This window comes from Botrytis deweyae (assembly GCF_014898535.1).
Source record: "Botrytis deweyae strain B1 chromosome Unknown BDEW_001, whole genome shotgun sequence".
NCBI lineage: Eukaryota > Fungi > Ascomycota > Leotiomycetes > Helotiales > Sclerotiniaceae > Botrytis > Botrytis deweyae.
The window spans coordinates 343,812-369,337 of NW_024066208.1; the positions used below are offsets into that span (position 1 = coordinate 343,812).

General features: G+C 39.6%; 11 protein-coding genes across 11 annotated transcripts; 3 read left to right on the plus strand and 8 right to left on the minus strand.

Moving 5' to 3' along the window:
- Positions 1-351: 351 nt before the first annotated feature.
- Positions 352-1,719, minus strand: EAE98_000115 (uncharacterized protein; the record flags this gene model as incomplete). Its single annotated transcript, XM_038947733.1, has 1 exon — positions 352-1,719. One exon carries the CDS (start codon positions 1,717-1,719, stop codon positions 352-354), a length of 1,368 nt encoding a protein of 455 aa, XP_038815410.1.
- A 598-nt stretch (positions 1,720-2,317) lies between these two features.
- EAE98_000116 (uncharacterized protein) lies at positions 2,318-3,883 on the plus strand (the record flags this gene model as incomplete). The annotated part of the gene is made up of 1 exon (XM_038947734.1): positions 2,318-3,883. One exon carries the CDS (start codon positions 2,318-2,320, stop codon positions 3,881-3,883), a length of 1,566 nt encoding a protein of 521 aa, XP_038815411.1.
- Positions 3,884-4,386: 503 nt separating this feature from the next.
- On the minus strand, positions 4,387-6,804 carry EAE98_000117 (uncharacterized protein). The gene is made up of 2 exons (XM_038947735.1): positions 5,989-6,804; positions 4,387-5,929 (listed from the first exon to the last, which is right to left on the minus strand). Exons 1-2 carry the CDS (start codon positions 6,263-6,265, stop codon positions 4,449-4,451), a joined length of 1,758 nt encoding a protein of 585 aa, XP_038815412.1. The 5' UTR covers positions 6,266-6,804; the 3' UTR covers positions 4,387-4,448.
- A 682-nt stretch (positions 6,805-7,486) lies between these two features.
- Positions 7,487-8,746, minus strand: EAE98_000118 (uncharacterized protein; the record flags this gene model as incomplete). The annotated part of the gene is made up of 1 exon (XM_038947736.1): positions 7,487-8,746. The coding sequence occupies one exon, from the start codon at positions 8,744-8,746 to the stop codon at positions 7,487-7,489; it is 1,260 nt and encodes a 419-aa protein (XP_038815413.1).
- A 660-nt stretch (positions 8,747-9,406) lies between these two features.
- Positions 9,407-10,105, minus strand: EAE98_000119 (uncharacterized protein; the record flags this gene model as incomplete). The annotated part of the gene is made up of 1 exon (XM_038947737.1): positions 9,407-10,105. The coding sequence occupies one exon, from the start codon at positions 10,103-10,105 to the stop codon at positions 9,407-9,409; it is 699 nt and encodes a 232-aa protein (XP_038815414.1).
- A 595-nt stretch (positions 10,106-10,700) lies between these two features.
- EAE98_000120 (uncharacterized protein) lies at positions 10,701-10,925 on the minus strand (the record flags this gene model as incomplete). The annotated part of the gene is made up of 1 exon (XM_038947738.1): positions 10,701-10,925. The coding sequence occupies one exon, from the start codon at positions 10,923-10,925 to the stop codon at positions 10,701-10,703; it is 225 nt and encodes a 74-aa protein (XP_038815415.1).
- A 1,847-nt stretch (positions 10,926-12,772) lies between these two features.
- EAE98_000121 (uncharacterized protein) lies at positions 12,773-13,192 on the minus strand (the record flags this gene model as incomplete). The annotated part of the gene is made up of 1 exon (XM_038947739.1): positions 12,773-13,192. One exon carries the CDS (start codon positions 13,190-13,192, stop codon positions 12,773-12,775), a length of 420 nt encoding a protein of 139 aa, XP_038815416.1.
- Positions 13,193-14,374: 1,182 nt separating this feature from the next.
- EAE98_000122 (uncharacterized protein) lies at positions 14,375-14,890 on the minus strand (the record flags this gene model as incomplete). The annotated part of the gene is made up of 1 exon (XM_038947740.1): positions 14,375-14,890. One exon carries the CDS (start codon positions 14,888-14,890, stop codon positions 14,375-14,377), a length of 516 nt encoding a protein of 171 aa, XP_038815417.1.
- Positions 14,891-16,353: 1,463 nt separating this feature from the next.
- EAE98_000123 (uncharacterized protein) lies at positions 16,354-16,710 on the plus strand (the record flags this gene model as incomplete). The annotated part of the gene is made up of 1 exon (XM_038947741.1): positions 16,354-16,710. One exon carries the CDS (start codon positions 16,354-16,356, stop codon positions 16,708-16,710), a length of 357 nt encoding a protein of 118 aa, XP_038815418.1.
- A 3,879-nt stretch (positions 16,711-20,589) lies between these two features.
- Positions 20,590-21,186, plus strand: EAE98_000124 (uncharacterized protein; the record flags this gene model as incomplete). Its single annotated transcript, XM_038947742.1, has 1 exon — positions 20,590-21,186. One exon carries the CDS (start codon positions 20,590-20,592, stop codon positions 21,184-21,186), a length of 597 nt encoding a protein of 198 aa, XP_038815419.1.
- Positions 21,187-22,370: 1,184 nt separating this feature from the next.
- On the minus strand, positions 22,371-24,969 carry EAE98_000125 (uncharacterized protein; the record flags this gene model as incomplete). Its single annotated transcript, XM_038947743.1, has 2 exons — positions 22,371-23,913; positions 23,967-24,969. 2 exons carry the CDS (start codon positions 24,967-24,969, stop codon positions 23,147-23,149), a joined length of 1,770 nt encoding a protein of 589 aa, XP_038815420.1. The 3' UTR covers positions 22,371-23,146.
- Positions 24,970-25,526: the final 557 nt, after the last annotated feature.

Below are 25,526 nucleotides of genomic sequence, written 5' to 3' on the forward strand. Positions count from 1 at the left end.
GAAGCGAATATGAACTACTTAGGGAAACACAGAAAGATGCGATTATGTCATAATGCAAGGGGTGAATGCTTTTCAGCGTAGTTCCCATTCAATCATATGTTGATGGTATATATCACTAGTCTGCACATTTCTTCCCCTTCTCTCACATCATACCTTCGGCTGGCACAGACAGACATTTCTCGACGGCATCTGTACTCCTAAAAATACAGGCACGGCGAGTAGCATTGCGGGTGTTCATGGGCTCTGAGAGCCACACGCATACTGGGTATTTCTCAGATATCTTGAGATCTAGAGATTCGCCTTGGCTCTTGACCTGCACCAATTATCATTCCGTGGAACACATGATATGCTTCAGCGGCCTAATGGACCCATAACACTTCCAACCATTACCGCTACTTCTCGTTCCCAGCTAGCATCTGCTTTTTTCTCGCCTTTCAAAGCAGTTATTCCAGCTGGTGCACGGCTTCCTTTCACGACACATTCCCGAATAGCATCCCTAACACTGTTACGATTGCTTCTTAATGTTCTAGCGCTAACACCACCTTTATTGATAATTTCTTGTACCTTTGTGGTCAGCCCACCAGCTAAAGTCCTCCAGAAATAACTTGGTAATGAACCAGTTTCTAAAGATGTGAGTAAAGGCTGGAGAAAATTGGCTGGAGCTATATCATCCGAGGGCAAGTATGGGTGCGCCGGTGGCTGTATAGATGCAAGTAGTGATTCCAGCGCCAAAACATTTTGGCATCGAGCAGATACCTCGAGAAGAGTTCGATCGAGTGTAGGAAGCGTAGCAAGAGCACGAGAAAGAGATGCCAATGAGCTAGTGAGAGCAGTCCGGAGATAATCCTGAAGCGATTGAACGAGGAGATCTGGTTCCCATTTTAGTTTCTTCGCGTTCTTGCTGTTAAGTCCTGATGTTGAGGATAGAAGGTATAAAGTTTTCAAAGCCGAATCTGTGCGCTCTTTGGTATCCCTGGTCTGCGCATATGTCGATGTGTTGTTGCTGCTAGATGATAAATTGCTCATCGAAAATTCGCGAATAAGTTGCTGTGATCTGGAAAGTACGACTCGTTCTGCAGGGTTGATAATCGATGTCTGAAGCGTCCGCACAACCTCTATTCTCTCTAAACCGTGACCTTCTTCCCCAGGGCCACTTTTCTGGAAAAATTCTCGTATATCCAGTAGTGTATTCGAACACCTCACCAAAGCTTTATGGTCCTCCTTTGCACCCGGAACCTTGACAGGCGCACCCGTATTTCCGATTTCAGACAGCTGAATCTCAAGTTGTCTCCCCAATTGCAAGCATCGTGTGACTACCCGCCCCAGTCTTACGGTTTCCCACAATCTACTGGCGACAGTTTGGACTTCCTCTGCAGTTTCATATCGTACTAAAACTTCCTTCTCAAGTCGTTTATATCCATCATTGAGACTTGCGACCTGCGAATCTATCTCTTGTACTATCCTCTGACTCGATTCAGTCTGATCTTGGGTATGTGATAGGAGGGGAAGGGCGCTTTTGGTTGTAAGGGTATCAATATGTGTATTTATTTCTTGCGCATCGAATAGCACACGGGAGAGAGGTGTGGAGAGATCGAGGGGTGTATCGGTAGGGTTGTTTGTCCCCAGAACAAGAGAGTTTGCGAATGCTGAAGGGGAAAATGTGGGCGAGAGGAAAGTTTCGTAATCGATATAGGAGTTTTCTTCATCTGCGGATGTCATCTTGACTGTTCAATTGGGTTCTTTCCCTTTGCACATCTGCTGGTGCATTGAACAATCTGATATCTCTGATACCTCTAGGACCCTGAACACCTATGATTTACAGTACATAGTGTGAGTAGCTGTCGTGGAGCTTTTGGTGCCGTTGTGGAGACTTTTGAATGCACGGATCACATGAAGAACTTATTCTGGTGAAGCTTGAGCTTCGATACTTCTTATCAACTTCCTCCCTTCACTCCCCTCTTCACCAGAGGAAATATAGTCGATGCAAATTTAATACCTTACTAACGAGCCGGCGAGGTCTTCACGATTTGTTCAAGGTTTGAATTAACGTTATAACTACAATACGAAGCTGCGATTACCGCTAGAAAGCTTATTGACGGAATGTTCGGCATTTCCAGAAGCATTGTCTGCTTGATAACTTTTCAACATTCCACACTGTTGTTATCTTATTAAATACAATACAATTCACACCCTCTGGATATTGTCTATTAATACCATGTGCTTCTAATGATTCTCCTGTTCCACCGTCCAGAGGAACCTCCCGGGCCCATGAATACTTATTCGAAGCAATCTGCCAAAGACTGAATGTTCCTTCGTGATGGCGTCCTTGGATAGTCGCGATCTTGTACCATTTCCACCTGGTGATAATGCCAGCGACACCTTCATCGAAGGAGTGCATTTCAATCTTACAACCTTGAGACATTGGAACTATACCTTTTACTCCAATGGCACTTTTTCCAATGGATCCCTCTGCTTCATTCTCTTCGACCCATATACCCCTCATTTACTCCAAAATGGCACATTTCTTAACAGCACATCATGTTATTCACCAATCGAACCCATGGGAGCGCGGTCCAAAATTGGTCTCGCAATGGGAATCTTGTTCCTGATCAGTATTATGTTCACATTGATTAACCTACGAAAACACGGCCGAACAAGTTTATCTCCTCGAAAACGATTCCGCGCAGTAAGTAGAAGATGGCAATGGTATTGGATGCTTATAATTGGAACTTGTGGAGGTATTAGCGGCATAAGTACTGTCGACGTTGACAGATACTTTTTACCAGAATTACCGTTCGCTTTAACGAACTTCTTCTGGTTCTTGATGATACCTGCAACGATGGCAGCCGTGTGGGAGAGTGTAAGACATTGGGGTAGCTGGCAAGAGAGACAAATGCTTGATATCCCTGAAAACCGACGCGCATTGAGGGAGGATGATAGGCGGACGAAGATCGAACTAGTGATTCCTCTGGTCTTCTATTTTTTCTTCTGGTTGAACTTCTTGTTGGTCATACCGAGATCATGGGGTTCGTTCGAAAAGCAACGAGATTTGGATCAGAGCAATGATATTGCTGCACCGGCCGCAACAGATGTCCGGTTCAAGCTCGCAGCCTTTCTTCTTTTTGGAGGATGGCTAACGACAATATACTCCTTACAACACTCGATATATCACTATATATCCCACGAACAGGGGTTTGGGAACCGCTTCATTGCAGTCTTTAAACACACTCCAGCCAAATTTGTCTTTACTCTTTTGCTTTCTCTAATCATGATCGGATATATCGCTGCAATTTCATTTTGTTTTCCAATATCTCCTCTCAACATTCAAACGAAATTGGAAGTTATGTATCCCTTAGGTTGGGGACCAATAGCTCTCATACTGCTCGTCTACGAGATCGGTGGCTACGTGAATCCGAACGAGGATCGTGATTTACTTCGACAGCGACGGATTCGCGATGTAGCAGCGGATGAAGAGATTGGATACACGAAGAAGCCGAGATGGTGGAGTAGGCTACATGGTGATAACAAAATTGCCACTATGCAAGAGAGGATAACTGCCAACGTCGCTGAAGTCGGAGGTGGAGCCCCAAGAACAAGGGATTCAGGAAGAGAGGTGGAGATGGAAGATCTTTCGTCACCTACTAGGTATGAAAGAGATATCGAAACTCCTACGAGAAGTAATGAGGTATTGAGAACGACCGGTGGTATATTATATCCTCCGCATCTGGATACCGAAGGAAGATTTAGAGATAATCCAGGGAGGACAAGAAGTTCTGAAGCTAGCTCGGTGACACAAGTTGATTCCGAACAAGGTGCAAGCACTAATAGTACTGTTTCTGTATCGGCTCCCCCACAGCAGATTAGAAGTATGCTGGATGTCTAGCTATGATTTGACAAATATGATCAGAGTTTGTGAAGCTTTTGGGTGAACCCGTGTGTGGAAAGTACCTGAGAGGTTTGAAGTAACACCCTCAGTTATAATTAGGAGAATTCGACAACGAATTACTAGGTACATATATAAGGTCTTTCTACGCGCCTTGAACGATTCTATAATCTTTAATGAACGTCACATTGATTGAGCAACCGATATTACGTCATATTTGCTCACCCATTCTCATCATTGAGTGACTTAATAGCATGATACTTGCTTCTCCTCACAACATTCCTAAAACTATTCTCCAAGCTATTGGTTGCATTATTTGATATCAGCTACCACGCGGTAGTTGTTAGCTATTTCGAGTCATCGAATCGCTCACTTAGATCCACAGTCGGAACAATGCTTCGTGGAAGGATCTCTCATGTCTGCTGTACCCGTGGTTAGATGATACGAAAAGCATTCCATGTATCTCACCAATTCACACATACCACACGAAGAGAAAGCAAAAGTTTGCATAAGAAAAGAATTTTGCATTGAGCTCCAATAAACATTTAAACCATACTTCTCCCTATCAAATATCTCTCACATATATTCTTCCCTCAAACGGCCTCAAATTCAATTCACCCTCCTTCTCTCCACTCTGCACACCTTCCTCATAACTTCCGAACAACAGCTTTCCCATCTCAACTGGAACCTTCCATTTAACATCCCACTCCTTGAAATTGCACGCAACCAAATACTCCTTCTCCTCTCCCTTCCTCAGATATGCATAAACCTCCTGATTCTCCTGATCCACCATTTCAAATCCACCTTTACATAACACGGGATTGTCTTTCCTAAGTTTAATCATCTGTTTCCAGAACTCCAACGTACTCCCCTTAACTCCCTCTTGCGCCGCGACGTTGATTTCCTTGTATTCCTCATTCGTCTTGATCCATGGTTTACCCTCCGTAAATCCGCCATTTGGAGAGTCATCCCATTGCATACCCATTCTCGAGTTATCTCTTCCGTAGTCTTGGATACCGCGCGAAACATCTGTCATGTCTACTTCTTTCCCATTCGATTCTTTCTCCCGACGCGCCTTCTCTGCCGCGAAGAAATTAATCTCTTCGACATCCCTAAACTCTTCATTTGTCCACCACTTGCTGTTTGCCGTTCCGATTTCTTGTCCTTGATAGACAAACAAGGTTCCTCTACCGGTTGCATGGAATAGCGCTAACATTTTCGCAGCTTGCACTCTCCATTCCGGAGTATCTTTTGCCCAGCGCCCAAGAATACGCGGCTGATCGTGATTTTCTAGGTAGAGAGAGTCCCAGCCGTCATTCGCGGCATTGAAGGACATCCACTCCCCGAGATTTTTCTTGATATCGGTAAGATCCCATGAAGGGCGAGGAAAGAAGGGTTTCTTTCCGGGTTGGATATCAAAGTACATGTGTTCGAATTGGAAGATCATTTGGAGAGGTTTTCCTCCTTGTACGAGGCCCAATGCACTCTCAGGTCTCTTGAGTCCTGGGGTCTCTCCCACGGTAAATGCTTCGGGATAATGACAGAGGACTTCGCGATGCATTTCTTCCAAATATTCCTTGACATGAGGTCCATTGAAATTGCCCCTCACGCCAATCTGGAATTCAAGTCTCGGATCGGTGACTTCAAAATCGGGAAATCCAGGTTCCTTTGAAATACAGTTGATAACATCCATGCGAAATCCATCACATCCTTTATCGAGCCAAAAACGCATAATATCCCAGACCTCGTTGCGAACAGCTGGATTTGTCCAGTTAAGATCAGGTTGGCTGACATCATAGACGTGGAGATAGTATTCGTCTGTTTGATGAGAAGGATCTTTCTCCCATGATGAACCACCAAACATGGCACCCCAGTTATTGGGCTCTTTGCCATTCTTGGGTGGTTGCCAGTAGTAGAAGTCTCTTTTGGGACCGTTAGGACCGCCCGAGACGGATTCTTTGAACCAGGGATGTTCGGAACTGGTGTGATTTACCACGAGATCCATCACGAGTTTTAGCCCTAGTTCGTGGGCTCTGGCGCAGAGACCTATGTGTTGTTAGTATTTCTGAGATTCTTGAGAAAGGAGTGAAGAGGGGGTGACCTACGTTCCCAGTCTTCCATGGTACCAAACATAGGGTTGATAGCTCGATAATCTGAAATGTCATAGCCCATGTCATTCATGGGGGATGCATAGATAGGTGAAATCCATACTACATCTACACCGAGAGATCTGATATATGGTAATTTCGAGGTGATACCATTGAGATCACCATCTCCAGATCCGGTAGTATCGAGATAGGATGCGGGATAAATTTGATATACAACAGCTTCTTTCCACCATTGATGGGTCGAACCAATGGTTCTTCTGGCTATTGATCCCATGTTGAGTTTGTGTGTGGGGGGTGGAGTGATACGATAGACAGATAGGTATTGCAACTGTTTGGGTATATACTATTCGGTATCTTCAAACCGAGTTTCAAAAGTGTCCTCTGAACGACGTAATATACTGGGTATCGAAAAGAAATCCAAGAAATTGGTATAATTGGCAAAAAGGCAGGTAAATAGATTCCCAGAATCCTTCTATAAAAATTGATTGAGAAAGAGACAGTCTTATATGAATGAGATGTATGCAAGAGCAACAGAGTTTATGTGTTGTTCAAAGATACACAAGTAACCTGACAAGTAACACCGCATAAACGTGAAATGATCGCTAATATTTATACATTTTATGTGTAAAGATTTCATTGTACATGATTCCCAGCAATTCATGCCCGAATCATGAATATCTTGTCGCAACTGAATCTCACCGCATAAAAAGAGGGTAAAAACAAGGGGTCCAGGGTCCAATACCCCGCCAAAAGAAAGCAAGGGGCCCGTTAAAAAGCACGTCAAGCACGTTTATTTGCATGTGGAGAAAGAATCAGATGATCCTCCCACATGCCACCGAATAAGAACAGGAATAGAATGAACTGGTAGCTGTTTTCGATTCATTTTTGTTTCTTCTCATCTCTTTCATTCCATTTTGATTCATGCACAAGCAAAGTCTTCCTGTTCGAAGCCTTGGAAGCATGTACCGTGCGGAGAAATGGGCTTCATCGAGATTGTTTCGGAATTGACAGGATGTTATTGTGTTCCAAGAAGATAAAGAAGGGGTTTCCGCGTGATGGGAAGTTGAAAGAGTTTTTAATTGAGGTCGATCACGATGGATCATAAGGTTTCGCACGGTGAGTAGTTGGGAGTCGGGAGTTTGATAAAGAGGGGTTTGAGTCAGGAGGAAGTGGGATGATGGTGCTGGTGGTGGGATGGTGATCGTTTCGGGGATAAGCGGGGCTGACTAATATCCGCTGCTAGAAAAACTATGATTGGTTGACAGTAAAAAATTATCACGTGTTCGAAGTAGAAACATAATTGGTGTTTGGGGTCGTGGAGGACGTGACATTTTGACGAGGCTAAAATGTGGTTGATGCGAGAGCCATATCAGTTTCAGAAAGTGCTTCATCCTATTCACGCCCAGCTGTGCCAAACATGTTCATGCATAATTCATAAGCCTCCAGTTCAAATCATGGCATTACTATTATATCTCATGCATTTTAAATGCTAACCTTAATCATACTCAGCCCCTATTAAATCAATCGTCGGTATAGTCGTTGGTGCGGAAAGCGTAGAAGCTGCTGTAGAAGCCACTTTAGAGACTACCCCAGATGCTTCTTTCTTTATAGTATCCGAAGTGATAAGCCCCACATGCCTCAATTTTTCAAGCACATCCGAAAACTGCCATCCCGGATCGCTTCCCCTCAAAAATCTTTCCGTTTGTATCCATTTCTCAACCGTCTCTAATAGTTCCTCGCTTACTTGTCTCCTCTTTGCAGCGTAAGGCAATGCCATTCTCACAAGTTTCTTTGGCCATGTCGTCCAGATGAAAAATGGACTTTCTTCCACCCACTCGGATGGTTCTTTCAGAATCTCTCGCTTTTCCAGTTTGTCGCTCTCGATAAATTCTTCGTAGTCTAATGCCATGTTGTAAAGTATGTACGCAAGTCCAACAGTAAGTATGGCATTAGCGAGGAAGAAGAACCATGTGAAAAAGGTTTTTGTTTTGGCGTTGTTTGTGTTTCTGTTTTGACTGTAGGGCGAATTAACAATGACGTTGGAAAATGATAGTGGCAAAGCTCGAATTTGAGCATTGGATCCAAGCCTGTTGTCCGTATTGTGAGCTGTTCGGAGAAGCTTATTGTCGATTACCTCTCCATCATCATCCTCCTCTGAATAATCTCTAGGATCATCGGCAGGTCTTGGTATCGGAATCGGTTCTTGCATAATCTGCACAATGACATCTGATAGCGATTGGCCCGGGGGAATTTCAAATTTCTTCCTGGCGGGAATGACATATTCATCCCAATCGTCTTTCAGATGCTTCAGCGCACCCAGCCACTGCTCCTTCATTTGAATTCCATAGTGCATCGGCATGAGATCCCGAGTGATTTGACTACGTGCAGGGGAAACGAGCTTATAATCCCAGTCTTCAATCTCCATAGCATCGATAAGGTTGAGTCTAGGCTTACAATTATCATCTAGGATGATGATTCCTGGTTCCACCATAGTCTGTTCTATATCTTTCAACACTCGTTCTCGAATCTCTCTTAACTTTTCCCATGGTATGGGCGGAGGAGCAGGAGCAACTATCAAATCTCTTTCTGCTATTCCCTCAGCTGATGGGGGATCATTGAAATAAAAGCTGGATCGAAAGAAAGTGACATTTGTGTCGGGAAGTATTTGATCCTTAATTTCGCCAAGGGCGCCCACTCCAATATTGGGGAAAGCGACAATGACCTTGGCTTGCTGTATGAATTCACCTCTTGCCATTTTCCTCTTGCCCTTGCACCCAATCAAATCAAATTTTGGTGATTTGCGACGGACGGGCCTTCGATGAAGACCGATATGTTGAAGTTGGTGAGATGCCAAAAACTACGTCCATACATTTTCATTGAGATAAGGAGATATCTTACGGTTTTGGATTAAGGAGTCTTTGTTGACATTGGCCAAGCAACAAAGAGCATAGCTCCTGTTAAGGAAAAATATTGGTGATTCGCCCTCAGTCTTTGTTGTATGGAACTCGGAATATATATGTGAATGTAAATAATTTAGCGAGTCCGCAAACGGGACTAGTACTATTGTAGAGTAGGTTCAGCGACCTCGGGAATATTTCTTTTGCTAATAAACAGAATTTTAATTTAGTCGGAATTGACGATTTCAGTTGACCCTGTATGCATTGTGAAATTCCATGGATAGCACAGAATGCTCTTGTATTTTACTTGTGATCAACGAGTGATATATAAATCGGAAACAAGGTAATAGGAAGCCCACCAGGCCCAAGTTGATAAATCATTGCTTGATGCTACAATTATCTACTTCCCTTGAACAACCCTCAACGCCAGCTGTTTCCCGATTTACGTATTCCACTTCCACTTCGATTTCCAATGGCCTGTGTTGTAATCAAACAAGAATAGATCTCGCATCGTGTGTCTATTTCGTGCCTTCATCACTCTGTGTTGATGCCTCATCCACGGGCAACTCAACGTCCTCAGTTCCATGAAGCTCAATAGTCTCAACAGACATCTGCTTCTCATGTAGTCCCGCATTTCCACTATCCGAGTACGTAACCTCCTCGGGGGCTTGATCAGCAAGACCCTTTTCCATCCCATCCTCGTCATTTATAGCTGTCTCTTTTGCTGCCTGGTCCTCAGATTCGACCGCCAATTTGTCGACCCAAGTCTGAACAATATTTGCATCCCATGGAATCCCAACGACTTCGCCCATTATTACAACTGCAATCAAGCACATTTGAATATATTCATGCCAGCAATTTCTCAAGCTGCAGACTTTGTCAAAAAACCCCAACACCTGCATCGTATCCACAATCACTCGTCCAAGATGTGATGTACAAATCAGAATAGATGAAGTGATCCATTCTGTTTGCTTTGGAAATGCCTTGTGTCGACATAGCTTGATAGAGACACCAAGCGTTAGAGGAGCCCAGAATGGGTAGATTGGTGATAGTATCACAGTCATCCAGGAAAAAAGTGAACCCAAACCATGAGAAACGTATGGAATATGAATGATATCCGTCGCGATGAAGACAACGATTAAAATGAAAGCGAAAAGAAATGCAATCGCCGAAGCGGAAATTACCATGGCACGTTTGTGGATGGATGATTCAGACATATTCAGTCTGTGGAGGATAGCCAAAAATGTTGTTATGTTGAGAAGAGTTGAGAAAAAGAGAAGATAATTCTGGGTGTCGTCGTGGTTGAGTATCTATCACGGGAGTAACGGCACGATTACGTCAAATGCAACCTTGGCGATTCTTAGCTTATAATAGCGTGTGATTCAGTGGACCTAGTGTTATGCTGTGAGATTCAAGGCCATTAAGCTTCAATTTAAATGGATCTCTCCTCCTCTCGTATCAAAATTCGAACAATTGAGCGGGTAGATCCCTTAGTCCTGATCATGACTTGCGGGTGATATGATAATCCCATATATTTCTGTAGGCTTGACGCTGGCTCCACCACTACCTTTTCGCTCCCTCCAAGGAAAACATTTTACAGCTCCTGCATACAACAGAGTTTCTTGATTCAACTTGTATGTTACTCCGGTTCCATTGATGCACACCTTCATCGTCATCGTCAACGGTAACCGCAAACTTTCGAAGCATTTTAATCTCCTGGTCATCGCGCAGTTGAGAGTTCAAGCAATCAAATCTCTCGAAGCTTTTCGTACTTAATTGTCTCCACCTCAATTAGCGACCTTTCGAATGATGTCATTGGCACTCAACAGCAATTCCTCCCTTATTAGACTCCTTCTCTCGTTGTTCCTCAACCTTTCTTTGCTCGTTTCCGTCGTCGGATGTAGCCCACCAATCATCTAGCATCCCATCAATCGATCCTTCATCAATGTCCCATTCTGTGCCCCATATCAGAAGAGCCAAAATAATTGGTCCAGTCTCCGTCCAAACCGTCCATTGCCCGACAAAGTCCCCGTTCATGCTCCATAATGTCAGTAATACCCGCGGTAGTGATCGGCTCAGAAGTTGTATGATATTTGCTATATTTACGACATTGCTAGCCGCACTTGTTTTTCATATTTGGTGAGATAAGAACCGTAGGTTGATGTAGAAGTTGATGGGTACTAGAAAGGGTGTGAATGGCCCGATGAGAGTGTGAAGAGTTTCATAGATTTGACTGAGTTGAGTAGCCATATAGTCTGGTGGATTGAATTTTGGACTTAACTCTCATTGTGACAGCAAGACAGCAACTGCATCTATATCTGAGATTGTTCAGAAAGCTACTAGGTATGTGTACCGGTTTTCTGATATTTCCAAGTTGAGAATGCAGCTGGAGGTGCTCATAAATGGGGGGTGGCTTGAATGCTGCGCCACAGAGGATTCCCTAGGTACCTTGAGAAGCATGCCCAGGTGATACGTGAAAATGATATCAAATGACTTGATTCATGGATACTCAAGATAATTGGGATAATCTCTCTCGTATACCGGTAATGGATCAGAGTATCAACCAAAAGCCTGCAAGCTGGGGACATAGATATAGATTCTACGTATTAGCTAGCGACATCAGAGCTAAAGTGGCAATGTTGAATGCAGATTGATTCCACAAACCAAAGTACCAGCAAGCCTAATATATGCAGGAAGAATAGTATCGGAACAACGGATATCCTACCCCTGTGAGACGCCAACCAGGTGCAATGGTAGGTTTTTTTTCTTTGACGTTTTTAGGGATATGAATGAATGAATGATTAGTTGTTCGGGTATGGAGATTGTGGTATACTCGTTCGCGAGGAAGCGGGAGGAGAGGAGAGAAGATGGATAATTTTGATTTATTGATTTATTGAGGTTTAGGTTTAGAGTGAGAGGAGGGCGAAGAGAAGATTTTGGGATGGTTCTGTCTGGGGCATGTGGTATGGTATGTTGGAAAATTGATGGATGGATGGATGGATAAAAAATCTGGAGTTGAATGTATATTTTTGAGGTTTTGGTAGGTTATTGTGATGGGGAGGGATGGAGATTGTTGATTCGGGTTGTGATGTGATGGTGATGTGGTGGTGATGTTGATTTATTTATTGCTATGAGTTTAAGTTTGGGGATTTGGGGATTTATTTTGTCGGAAGATTGAAATGGTATATATATATATATGTGTGTTCAGAAGTCATCTCCGCTGGGAATAATTATAATTTTTTCCTCTTGTGATGTCACGCATGTTCTAATGATTTATATTACTATTCAGTCGATCAGATCCATTTAAAGGTTTCCTTGTCTCTTTAGAGACTTAGATTACAATCTACTATTAATGTTCATATGAAGACTTATATTATATCTCGAATAGATATTTTAGCTTGTTTTTTATTATTTCGAATATAATTCTCAAAGAAGGATTTGTTTTAGATAGGTATCATTTAGTAATAATTAAAGTAATAAGATAATCGAGTTCTCGGATACTCAAGAGTTTCAGAAATTCCTAGAATTTAAGTTTATAATATAAGCTATTAACTATCTTATATATAATTAGATCTTCATAAAGCTTTACTATAAGAGTCGCTCTACTTGTCGAAAAAAGCGACGATTAGACTAAGAGTAGATCGGATCTTTAATTAAGTCACGTAAGGCTATATCAACTTCAGAATTTTCGGCTATTGGTCACGGTACTCGTATCAGAGATGTTATTTACATAAGCTAATCATCACTTAATGATTCATATTCGTTTTTTTTTTAAAAAAAAATCTATTCTATTATATCTAAGAAATTTCAATCTACGGAATTATATAACAGTACATTACATACCTGTCATATCTCCCCTCCAAATCCCCAGCAGTCGTCACCCCTCAAAATCCCTCCACTCTCAAAATCTTCAACAAAAGACAAAGGAAACAATGCATCAGCACCGCCATCACGACCACCAAAGCCATCTTCAACAACCTCACAAACTCCTCCCACGATTCCAAAGCCCCCTGAACCACTCCCTCCCTTACCCCTTCATCACGCCTCCTATCAAACTCGGCCCAAAACATCTGCATCTGCGTCTGCAGTTGCTGGTTCTTCATCTCCAGAAGCTCGATGCGCTCGGCTTGATGAGTGAGTTGGCGTGCGTGCGATGAGATGGGGTTGTGAAATTCCCGCGCTTGGGTGCGCAGGAGGAGGAGCTCGGTAAGCTCGGCGCTGGTGGCTTGGGCTTGGGTTATGGGGGGGGAGGTGGGGGAGGGGGTACGGGTGTAGGGGGGTGGGGTTGGGGGGTTGGAGTCCATGGTTTGAGGTTGGGGATGGGGGAATTGCTTGTTGAACTATGTTTACGGAGTGGTTTAATACTGGATTTTGTTTAGTTCAATGCTGGGGGATGGGTATGGTGAGTGAGTATATTTCTCTATGATGCGGTGAGGAAAATGAGGATTCAAAGAATTTATAGTCGTGAATTTTTATTGTTTGGACATTGTTACTGATTTGTTCACTCGAGGTATTTTTTGAGAGTTCGAAGTACGATATCGTACTGTCTAGCTCCTAAAATCGATTGTAAAATATGATTGATCGCCTCAAAAAAATGTCTCGTTCACAGCATCTTTCCTTCGTTATCTCGCTTATGTTTATATCCCCTCTTATTGCACAGCAACCGCTTCAATGTAACGTATGAAAGTTGATGTATCTCCAGATGTGAATGTCGAATCGATAATGTTTAGTGCTTCGAGTCGTTTGTAGTATCAAGTTGATAAGGGTTGAATAATAGGATTTTACGGGAAATTTCTTGTTAGTTTCTTGTTCTATGTGATATGATGTTTTCCACTCATATTAGGGACTTCCTGTTTGCTGAGATCACCTGTGTTAATTAGCTCCAAATGATTTCCAAAATAAGAACGTGATATAGATTGTACAGCAGTATTCCAGAAAACAATACACCTTACCTATAAGCAGGATCTTTGCAAGTTTTCACAATGGGATTTTGCGTGAGAGCTCGGAAACCTAGTTTTTGTGGATTTGATGATGTGAATATCCATATTAAGCAGCTTCAACTTGTGTCTTTGAGCTTATTTGTATCATTTTCCTGATTGCGGGGCTGATCACTGATTGAATGATTGCAGAAGGGTAAGCTAGGGATATAGAGGTTGAGATAATCCTCGTGTTATTCCATGCAAGTTGTTTGTTGTTTGTGTAGATGTTAGGAAACCTCAGTATTGAATAACAGTATGTTTCCAGGAGCCGAGTTGTAACACATGAGAACATCTAGGGAATTTCGATCATAGACTCTATTAAATGAGCTGAGTACATCTCTGGCTCATGTTGGCTGATCGTCCAAAATTCTCAAAGTTTTCAATTAATTCCACATTACCATCCTCTTCAAGGTAACACCTATTCATGTCAAAGCAAGTTTATTAGTCATTTAGCATTAACACTCGGCACAAAGAGTAATGTGGTTATCTATCTTGAATGTATTGATATTAATAAAATTGAGGGAAATTCTCCAAACATTTGAAACATCCCCAGAGTATCTCAATCAAAGCGCGTAGTTGATCGGGACGAAAAACAAAAAGCACAAGAAAAGCTTCTAATACATTCTTAACGAAGTTTCCGGCTGCCGAAAAGAAAGAGTGGCTGAGAATGGAAAATATAAGAGCCCCGATGAGTACAGAAACTGGAATAATGTATCTCTGGAACATTCCATTGTCTTTTCTTGATTGCTTGTGTTGTTCGTCTATTTCATGTGTTGTTTCTGGGGATTCATCTTGTGATTGTGGAGGTGTATCATATTTCGGGATAGGCTCCTGTGGATTGCTTAAATTTTCTTCCAAAGGTTCGTTCTGGGATTTAGGGAATTTCTTTTTGGGTTGCATTGACCTCTCCCATTCAGTGAGAAAGTTCCAGTCGGTGAATTCTGGAGTTGGTCTTCTTCGTGCTCGGCTATCTGTTCCAGCAGATTGTGCAAGATATTGGAAGTATTGAGCTTCAGCGTTCATGATCGCGGTTTTGTTCAGCGATTGTTCTTTCTCTTTTTAGGAATCCCCGAAAAGTATTGAGAAGTATTTATATTTCCAGAAACTTCTTACTCATATTGAGCTATACAATAAACAATAAAGGCCTTTGTGAAGTTGCTTAAAATAAATCCAATGTTCTTGTTTTGAATGATGTTGAGAGTGTAAGAGAATGTCTCTGTCTGGCGACATCACAAAGAAGCTGACTATTTTGAGCTTAGGAGATGTAAATTATTTATTTGTGGATGAAGAACGAGTACCTGTTGTTGAGATTATCCTATCGATAAAGAGAAATCCCTAATTCGAGATAAAGAACAAAGGGATTTTATTTGATGTAAAATAAATTATAAGACTCGAATTTACAATCCAAACCCAAACAACAAACTCAGTTGTAAGAGTTATCGAACATACTCACTATATAGCATAATGTTTTGTAATATAATCCCTACAAAATTCATATTTTTTTATATAAATCAAATTCTTATATAATTTATACAATTATAAATATTAATCTATAAAAATTTTGTAATAAATAATTTGAATCGTTATTTATATATAAAAATTTCGATTTTATTTTTAAATATTTTTATTGAAAAATTATATAAGCTTTTAATTAAAAAAATTCAGAATTTTTAACTTATAACACTTTTCCTATATAAAATAAATAAATTTTTCAAAATTTTTCGAATTTTCAACTTTAATCTTTCAAAAATACTATTATAAAAATATCTAAAAATAAATAATAGATTTTTTTAAATAATTTAAATAATTTTCAATCTTTCTATTATACTATATCCAATTTTGTCTCATATAATTATAAATAAACCAGAATATAAAAAGCTAAATAATCGTATATTTTAATCAGAAAAGTATTATATATATAATGAGTAGATTCCAGAACTCTTATAATTCAAATTTGATTAATGAAAGACTTTATAACTTCCTCCCGTTATATCAACCCCTTTTGGTTATCGCTTCTATAATGTTGAAGACTGGAGACGGCGCGAAACTGCTTCTATCTTTCTTGCGACCCATATTTCCTATTGAGATGGAATAGTCATGATTAATAAAATCTAGTCGGTCAATTACGATACAAAGAATGTTTCAAAGTGATACTGTTAGATATCGTATGCGTGGAATTAATTGGACCAACTTAGTACAGAGCGGAGACAGCTGGATCGAGAACTACCCCTTCAACTGTTCAACGAATTCGATCTCATCTGCAGTTTCATATAAGAACTGAGAAAGGGTAAAGAATATCATTGATTCTAGAGATATGAGATGATGGAATCGAGAACAATAAACGAACAATTCCCTCGAAATTCATTATTAAACCCCAATACCCTTTGTTCGAACTTCAAATAATCCTTCACTAGCTATTAGAAATATCATATCAGCTTAGATACTCACAGGAACACTCACGCTAACCAAAAACTCCATCCACAAAGATGTGTCTCTCAATCTGCCACGCCCATACTTGTCCACATTTGTCGTACATTAATCATCTTTGCGAACCTAATGCCTACCCTCCAACTTGTCCGTTCCGCAAAGAGGAAATAAAACACTTGGAAAGGAAATGTGTTCGCTGTTTGAAGGAAGACGGAATCTATATCAAAAAAGAATCGCTTCAGAAAGCAAAGACAAGAAGACTGAGTGAAGCGGCCGCAATTAGAGAAGGTACAATTCTTACTCTTAAGAGATTAGAACAAGCTGAAGAGTTTGTGAAAGAAGAAAAGAGGCAAAATATGATAAGAAGAAGACACACGGAGAAGGTTGATAAGACGCGCAAGTGTGTGATTATGTGAGGGTGATGAGTTTGAAAATAACGTGATCAGGAGGGGTGGAAACTAATACACCTATGAACCCACTCATCAGAAAGAAGTAACGAAACCGCCCCACTAGTCATGACTTCAATACAACTATTTCCACGAAAGAAGAAACCACTTTGACCAGAATGTGCTGTGAGACTCAATCATATGAAGAACTGACAGAAGATTGCATTGTAACTGGATCGAGAGGTCCTCGTGATTAAGCGAACTGCCCCTGGACTATTCCTGATGATGTATCAAACAGCTCAGCAAGATCACCTTCCAACCCAAGCACATATACGGAATATCACTGGAGCTTGCATATCAATTGAGAGGTAAAAGAATAAGAAGTTGCCGTGGTTTATCCGGTGTTTAACCGATTCACGATGACGTCGTTTTAATATGCTCCTAGGATTATATCTAACATCGTGTCATACAATACCTACCCAGGTTAGTACCTACCGTATTCTTTTGGAATATAGACAATGCGCTAGTAAGGATTAATACTTTAAGGTTAATTTAAAACCAATTAGCTTGAGGCTCTTTTCTAATTTTAATCGCACGTAATATCAACTCTTTATTTAAACCATTTTCCTAGTCCTGTTTGGTATATTCAATTTATATTAATAAATCAACTATATTTTATTAATTAATTATAAAAATTATTATTCAGTATATCCTTATTATCTAATAAATATATATTAAATAAAATCGATACAAATATTATTATACCATTTTCAAATTCAATAAAACCTACGAAAAGAGGCAAATACAATAAAACCTTCGAACAAAAAGTGTCAATATGGGTTCTACTATTTTTTATATTGTATTTTATATATTATAAATCTATAAGAACTAAATAAAAGATTATTATATTTTACTATTATCATCAGATTTCTGTATTCGATTTAGAAATACTTCAAATTAATCGATATCGTTATTCTATATATAAAGAGATAGGGATATATTTTAATATTCCTTTAAGGACTATATACAATTGGATTCGAAATAAAGATACTATAATGGGTTTTAAAAGAAATACTAAAGATATATAGTATCATTATAAACCTTATTGGCCTGAGTTTGAAGATCAACTATATATATGCTTTTTAGAAGCTAAAGCTTTAGACAAGCTTATTCGATAGGTATGATTTAAATATTATTCTAAAAGATTCTGAAAAAAAGCTAATTCTGAATGCAAAAACTTATTTACCTTTTCTAAAAAATGGTTTAAAGGCTTTTTAAAAAAAAAGAGATATCTCTTTAATATATCATTTATATGGTATTATTTTCCTAATTTGATTAATATAATTCCAAAACATTATATAATATACTAATTTATATACTTTCTAATAGGCATCAAAATTATTTATAGAATATACTCGATATGTACTCAATTTTCTATGCTTTATTTGAAGAAAATCCCAAAATATCGATTCTCCTCTTCCTTCTTCTCCTATTTCTATAGTATTTACTCAAAAAGAGCTACAAGAACTAATGAAAGTCGAGGATATTCAATATCTCTATCCTTTATGTATCGATCTTTATTTGATCTATCAATTAGTATATAATAAAGCAAGAAAGAATCAATTCAAAGAGAGTATGATCATAAATTTCGACAAAACGCTTATTCCTTTTGAATATATTGCGGGTAGAACCTATAATACTAAAAAGGCAAAAAAGGTATTAGGCAAATCAGATTGTAGTGGGTGAAATAAACGTTAAGTTACCCTAATATTATATATATTTACCAATAAAATGAATAGAATTCCTTTTAAGCTTATATTCTATGGGATATCTATGGAAAAGGGGGGTAGAATCGAAGAGCTTGAAAAAAAAAAGTATACACCAGGAATTATTATACATTTCAATAAATCTATATATAATAATAAAGAATTATTACTATTTTTTATCGAAAATAAACTAATACCCTTTACTAGCACTAAACCGGAAAACCTACTTCTTTTAGCTTTCAATTATACTACTTTTTATAAAACACTTATTATTCTAGCTTTTTAAAAAAGCATAGTATTTATATTATTATGATACCATTAGGTTGTATAGGTATATTGCAATTTCTTGATATACATATAAATAAACCCTTTAAAGAGCTTTTGCAAGAAGTAATTGAGGTATATGTGGAACGTATAGTGCAAGAGTGGGGGGATAAAACTAATTAGAATGTTTCTAAAAAGCATATTATGGTTATATGGGTAGTAAAAACAATATAGAATTGTTTATATATCGAAAAGGCTAAAATCGAGGTGGTGAAATATTCTTTTCGGGATATAAGCCTGAATTTAGTATGTGATGGTATAGAGGATTATTTATTGAAGATCAAAGGGTATTCTATTACTAATTTAAAGGTAGGGGATTGGAATATACGAAATCAAGATATTGATATATATTAGTATGCATTAATGCCCGACGATAATATATCAATATATCAAAGCGATGGCGAGGTAGTAGTTACCTCTGATTGTAGCAGGTGCACTATATCTGAGCTTAAAAGTATATTAAATCAATTGGGAATCAAGAATTTAAATAATAAAAGAAAACCAGAACTTTTAGTTTTATTATTAAAAAAAAATGTAGTACAAATACTAGAAATAGAGCTTTTAAAAGATTAAGAGTTATAGATAAAAATTTAAACCTGAAATATATAATTTAACCCCTTAATTCAATACTCTTTATTAGGATTAGGGTTGAAATTAGGCCTCTTTTTGATATAATCATTTAAATCGTATTCTATTTCCTATTCCTTCTCTAATCCTTTAATGCTATACTTCTTGTATGCCTCGACTTCATTTGCAGTACAATGTATTATCCACTCAGGGTTCTTTATATATTGATTGGCTTGTCGATAAGATCGTCGTAGAAGTAGTAGGCTAATATTGCGATTGCACTCCTGAATACAGTATACACGGGTAAAGTGCTCTAATAATAGTGATAGACGATTAGGTAGATGTGTAAAAGGGTATCTAGTATTCCAGGATCTATGTTCTTTTATCCATTTAACAAATCATCCAAAACTATTTTTACCTTCCCATTTATAACCTAAATCGATATCATATATATAAATATCGGTTCTACGCTTTAACCAGTATCTAATATACAAAAGAAAGCGTATACAAACCCAACCATAATGATATTGATTATTCTTAAAATGTAAAACTACTTCAAACCTGATATTCGATAATTCGGGAATTTGTATTAATAGTTTATAAACCTCAGTTTCCGAAAAGAGCTTATTTGCTATAGCAAAATCCATATCAACATCTATTATATATATTAAATCGAATAATTATATATTTCAGATTTTAATACTTACAAATCAGATTACACCAACCATTAAAAAGAGATTCCTCTGGATAATTTATATTAATAAATTTGTAAAGCTTTTATTAATAAAATTCGATTTTATTAATATTAACAATACAATTAAAAAAAAGAGAAAGCAAAAATAAAATTGAAAATATTGATTAGTAATCACTCAACAACCCTAACCCACAAGCCCACAAAAGCCCTCTAATTGGCCCTAAAAATACTAATCCTTACTAGCGCATTGCCTATATTCCAAAAGAATACGGTAGGTGTATAATTTCATTACGAAACACCAAGAAACTACGATTCTGGTACGATTTTCGAAATCCGGCTTACATCGTGTATGTACCGGCATATGCGGCCCGCAAAAGTGGGGGTAGCTAAACGCATGATCTGTTCCTTCCTTGTCCTACATCATGACTACTATAAATGGATGGAGAGGGAGAGAATCTCTATTGTCTGAAGTAACAGAAGTTTAATTCTCCCGACCTGTGGTGCTATTCAAGATCAAGATTATTACACACTCACGAAATACAACCCATACAAAACAATATGTCTCCCACCAAAGAACCCTTCTCCATAACTGCGTCTCCATCAACCGACATCTGGCGCAAGCCTCCTACCACAGATGCCTTTAATGCAGCCACCAACATGGCTTCGGCAATACCTCTCACCTCATTCTTTTCTTCCAAGATCACATTTTCCCTCCCTTGCAAATATCGCTACGACCAAGGTGGCCTTCTTCTCCATCTCACCAAAGCCGGTTCCAAAGATCGCTGGCTGAAGACTGGAGTTGAATTTTATAATGACAAACCATTTGTGAGCACTGTTGGATGTGACAATTTTGCGGATTGGAGCATCTATCCGACAGGTCTTGATCCGAGTGAAGACGTGGAGGTTACGGTCGAAGCGAGGAGAGAGGAGGATGAGAATGGAAAAAGTCTTTGGGTTTATTGGATCAAGGGCGAAGAGAGAATACCACTTAGAGAGGTGGCCTGGTTTTTTGCTGATGAAGATTGGCACATTGCAGTCGGAGCGATGGCTTGTAGACCTGCTAAAGCTGAGGCTACTAACGGAGAGAGTTTAGAAGTCAAATTTTGGGATTTCGAATTGAAACAGAATAGAGTATCGGATTTTTGTAAGAGATAGAATTAAAGGTTCTGAGCACGGAAATTTGAGACGGTGAAGAAAGATGAAATGGATTGTGAAAAAATGAAATCCTTTTGGTTTCCTATGATGAGTATTACACTGCATGCCAATTGGTGGCATCAAGAACACAATACCAAACCGAAAAGTCCCAGAGAAGACATGAGATCACATGAGTTTCTTTTTGAATCGTGAATACTCTGATATTTAGATTATCCTCCCCAGAACAGTACTTTAAGAGAGAACAACCAGTGTTAACAATCATATTCATCCTGTCGATACACAGCTTGGAGCACCAGTGCGCAATTAAATTTCCAGTGCCATCCATCAGCAATATTTGCTCATGTCTGCAGTATAATGGATATTGCATTGTTATTAATTATCATTCCAGAATTTATTACACGCAAAACTAGCTCAACATGCAAGAACAGATGTAGAATAAGTCCAGGACAATCCGACACATCTAGTATATAAGATGATAAGCTTCTTTTCCTTCAAATCATTATCTATCCCACAGCCTCTTGACTCTCACCTCAAACTGCAAAACTAAACGCAGACCGAACACCCAAGAGCCAACCCAAACCCCAACGCAAAGCAAAAAAGCCGCCATGTGTACCGAAATCTGCACTCAATACGTTGAATGCGGCTGCCGCGAAGTCCGCATCGAACACTGCTTTTATCGATACGTACACAACTGCCCAATCCTAGAATGTATTGCCTACCGTACTATATTCCGTCGCAAGCCGGGTAAGTGCTATAATTGCGAACATATTACCGCGCAAAATTGATTGAGCTGTTTTTTTGGTCTTTTTCTTTCTTTCTTTATTTTCTTTTGCAAGTTGAGATGAGAGTGGTAGGAGACGAGCGCACGTTTGAGGAGGTTGTAAGCGAAGAAGAGGTAGGTAGGTAAGAAGTATCTACTACGTAGCGGTCTTAAAAAACCCCCAATGAAAAACACTTTTTTTAAGAACACTTTGAATATAAACAAATGACCTACGATAAAGTTTGGTGTGATAAATGTGATATCAATAATTAATCATGAAATAGCTAACCTGAGATTAATTAGGTGATCGAAGACCGAGAGATGCGGGATATCAAAAAAACCCTCAAAAAAAAAAAGACGTTGTTTTGAACTTGTTCTTCAATAATTCCAATCTTGTTTCTATGACAGGCAAGTAAAAATCCAAGAATCAATACTAACATAAGAACTTTCATCATCTTCAAATAGGCTCAAAAAAATGCCAGAACAACTCCCCATCTCAAATATAAAATACCCACGACTTGTCTCGACTTATATCTAATTCTCCAAGAATCAATCAAGACTCATCAAACATACCCCAGCATCATCTTTCCAAACCACTTCAGCCCAGATCCCAAATCGACCCAATAACAACCCAAAACCAAAAGTCAAAATGTGCGAAGATCAACACACTATCCACCTCTCCTGCATGCATTCTTCCACACACGTGCAGCACTGTCGTCAAGCCCCTATCAATCCATCCGACAGCACTCCTGACCCAAGCAGATGTTCATTCTATTGGCTTTCTATCGTTGAGAAGCGTAATTGTTGTGCTATTTGTAGAAAAATTCGATGGATTCGAGTGACTAGATTTATGAGACGACGAACGGAGGGGGATGGAAGGGATGGAGCCTCGGGATGTGTGATTTTGTGAGGAGGGGAGGAGAAAAGAAAGGTTTGTGGATGTGGTAATTCGCTAGAAGCGATGTTCATTCCGTTTCTTAATTTTCCGTTCGATTTGCCGCCTTCTGAATAGATTGATAATGAAAAAAAAATCCCCCCGAACATGTGCAAAATTACCAAACTATTCTGATTTTCATTAATGTCATCCCTCCAAAATGCCAAGCAAGGGCCCTGTTTGTATGTGATATATGATACTAATAACTAAACATGCATTTCAATATCCTAAAGCTGAATGTAGAAAAACGATAGAACCAATGTGGTCTAAACTCGCAACTTGAGATCAGCTTTACTGTATCCGTAGTTCTTTGCCTCAAACGCTGCGTATACACTATCAATCTCAGCTTTATACATGTTTGTACAAATGGATCTAACAAGAGTCCCCTTAGCAGCTCTCTCAAACCTCTTATCCTTCTTCGCCACGAAAACCAAATGTCGCTCAACTCGAGCATGTGCTGGTACCGTATCATTAGCTTTTTGTACGTCCGGCCATACTTTTTCAATTAAATCTTCCTCCGTCAATTTCGAATCTTCTTTCGGTTCCAACAAGATTCCACACCGAGTTCTACCTGTTCCAAACACAAGACAGCCGTTAAGTAGCGGGTGCGATTGTAGTAGAGTCTCAATATGTACAGGGTTAACTTTAGCTGCATTAGAAAGGATGATAAGATCATCGATTCGGTTTTCGAATTTCCAAAGTGGACCAACCCCATTGGGAAGTGAACCTTCGTAGCGACGCAGAATATCCCTGGTCCTCCACTGGGTCTGATCAGGTGCCATATGAAAGACAGGTTGAGCCCAAGCAAGAGCTGGATCATCATACTTGTTTAAAATCAGTTCGCAAAGCGTAGAGTCATCATTCACTGGCTCGAATTCCGGTAAGAATTGGGGGTGAAATTCGAGATATGACCAATGTGATTTGGGTGGTACAAGAAGTGGCAATTGGGCGGATTCAGTCGACCCAAAAATTTGCCACAGTACTGCGTCGGTGTTGCGGATAATGAAGTCTCCTGTTTTCTGTGAAAGTGGACCTATTTCTCGATTAAAACTGAATCCAAGAGCGAATTGAAGAATTTATGCTTACCCCCAAGCCAGGAAATATGTTTCAAAGCTGCGATTTCTTCTTCGAGGCCCTCGCTATGATTCAAGAACAATTGCTCTGTAACACTTGGAACCTCTATGAGTCCATGAATTGGAAGAGTCTTCATGATATCATGGAGTATTCTCCCACTAGACGGTTCGTTCGGTGGGCCACGAACCAAGGTTGAACCTAAGATGATCGTTGAGAATGCCAGGCCAAGTCCAGATGCATGCGAGAAGCTACATCCACTCAAGAGCAGTTTTTCTTTTTCTACAAACTTGAAGCCTGCAATTGCTCGTCCGGGTACATCAGGTAACAATATACTGTTGTTGATGAAACCACTGATGTACCCATGGCTGCAATTCTTTGGCTTTGGTGCACCTGTAGAACCCGAGGTATGAATAATGAGTGCGAGCTCATTATGATGTGTATCCCAGTTTTTCGTGTAAGGGTAAGGCTTGCTTTTTGTGTTTATTATCTCCTGTAGCGTCGGTATCTCGTGCTTGTCTAAAGTTGGGATCACCTCCAAAATTCGTGCAGCAAGATCTGAATATTGCGATGTGTAGAAAAGCTTTGTGCTTTTAGTCGCCTTGAGCAATGAAACTGTGTTTGCTAATGCATTTCCAGCCCTTGGTAATAGCAGAGGGTTTCCAGTTTTCATACAAGCAATCTCAATGATCGGATAGCGAAAATCTTGAGATCCAATAAACGCGAAAGTCTCAGTCAATGAAGATTTCGACTTATAAGAATCAATCCAATGAGCTAGGAAGTCCACGCCACACAAGAACTGCCCAGCATTGACTTCGTTGAATCCCTCGGATATGTCAGATGTCTTGGCCACCATTGCCATGATTCTTTGAGGATTTTCACGTGCCTCTTCCTCGAGAATATGAGGAATGAGCCTGTTGGCACGTTTGAATTCTGCATCGGAAGGATGTCTCTCAATTTTATACGAGACTTGGTGTTCATTTCTCAGATTTGTTATGATTTGTGTTGCTGAGGCCATGTTGGATGATGATGCTGCGAATTATGATAGAAAGGAAATACAGAGGATGCCCAGGTATAAGTACATACTCTCGACAACATAGTATTGATCAACCATCATGATTCAAACAGGTTTTCGAAACGGGACGGGAAAGTTTCATTCCCGACCTCGGTAATGCATGCACATCTCTTTTCGTTGTAACCATACATATTGTCGATTCGCGAATGAACACAGAGTAAGGAGCACATACACACTACACAGTGAACTTCGAGTGACCGTTAGACAATAACTACGAGTGCAGCCATTAACTAGAGAACTGTTATGTTTAACATCAACTACCACATACTTTATTCTCGCTCTACCACAGCGACGATAGATGTAACAATTCCTTTGTGACAAGAAGTTAGATATGGTAAACAGAAGGTGTGTCTCACAATGCGACTTGTACTATACCCGAAGCTTGTAGTCTGATGAGCGATATTGATCCCCCTGCATATCTGTGAGAGTCATTGCCTGTTTAGAAAGCGCTATCCATATTGTTTACTGCCTCACTTTACAGTAGTCTTTGAAGTAATAGA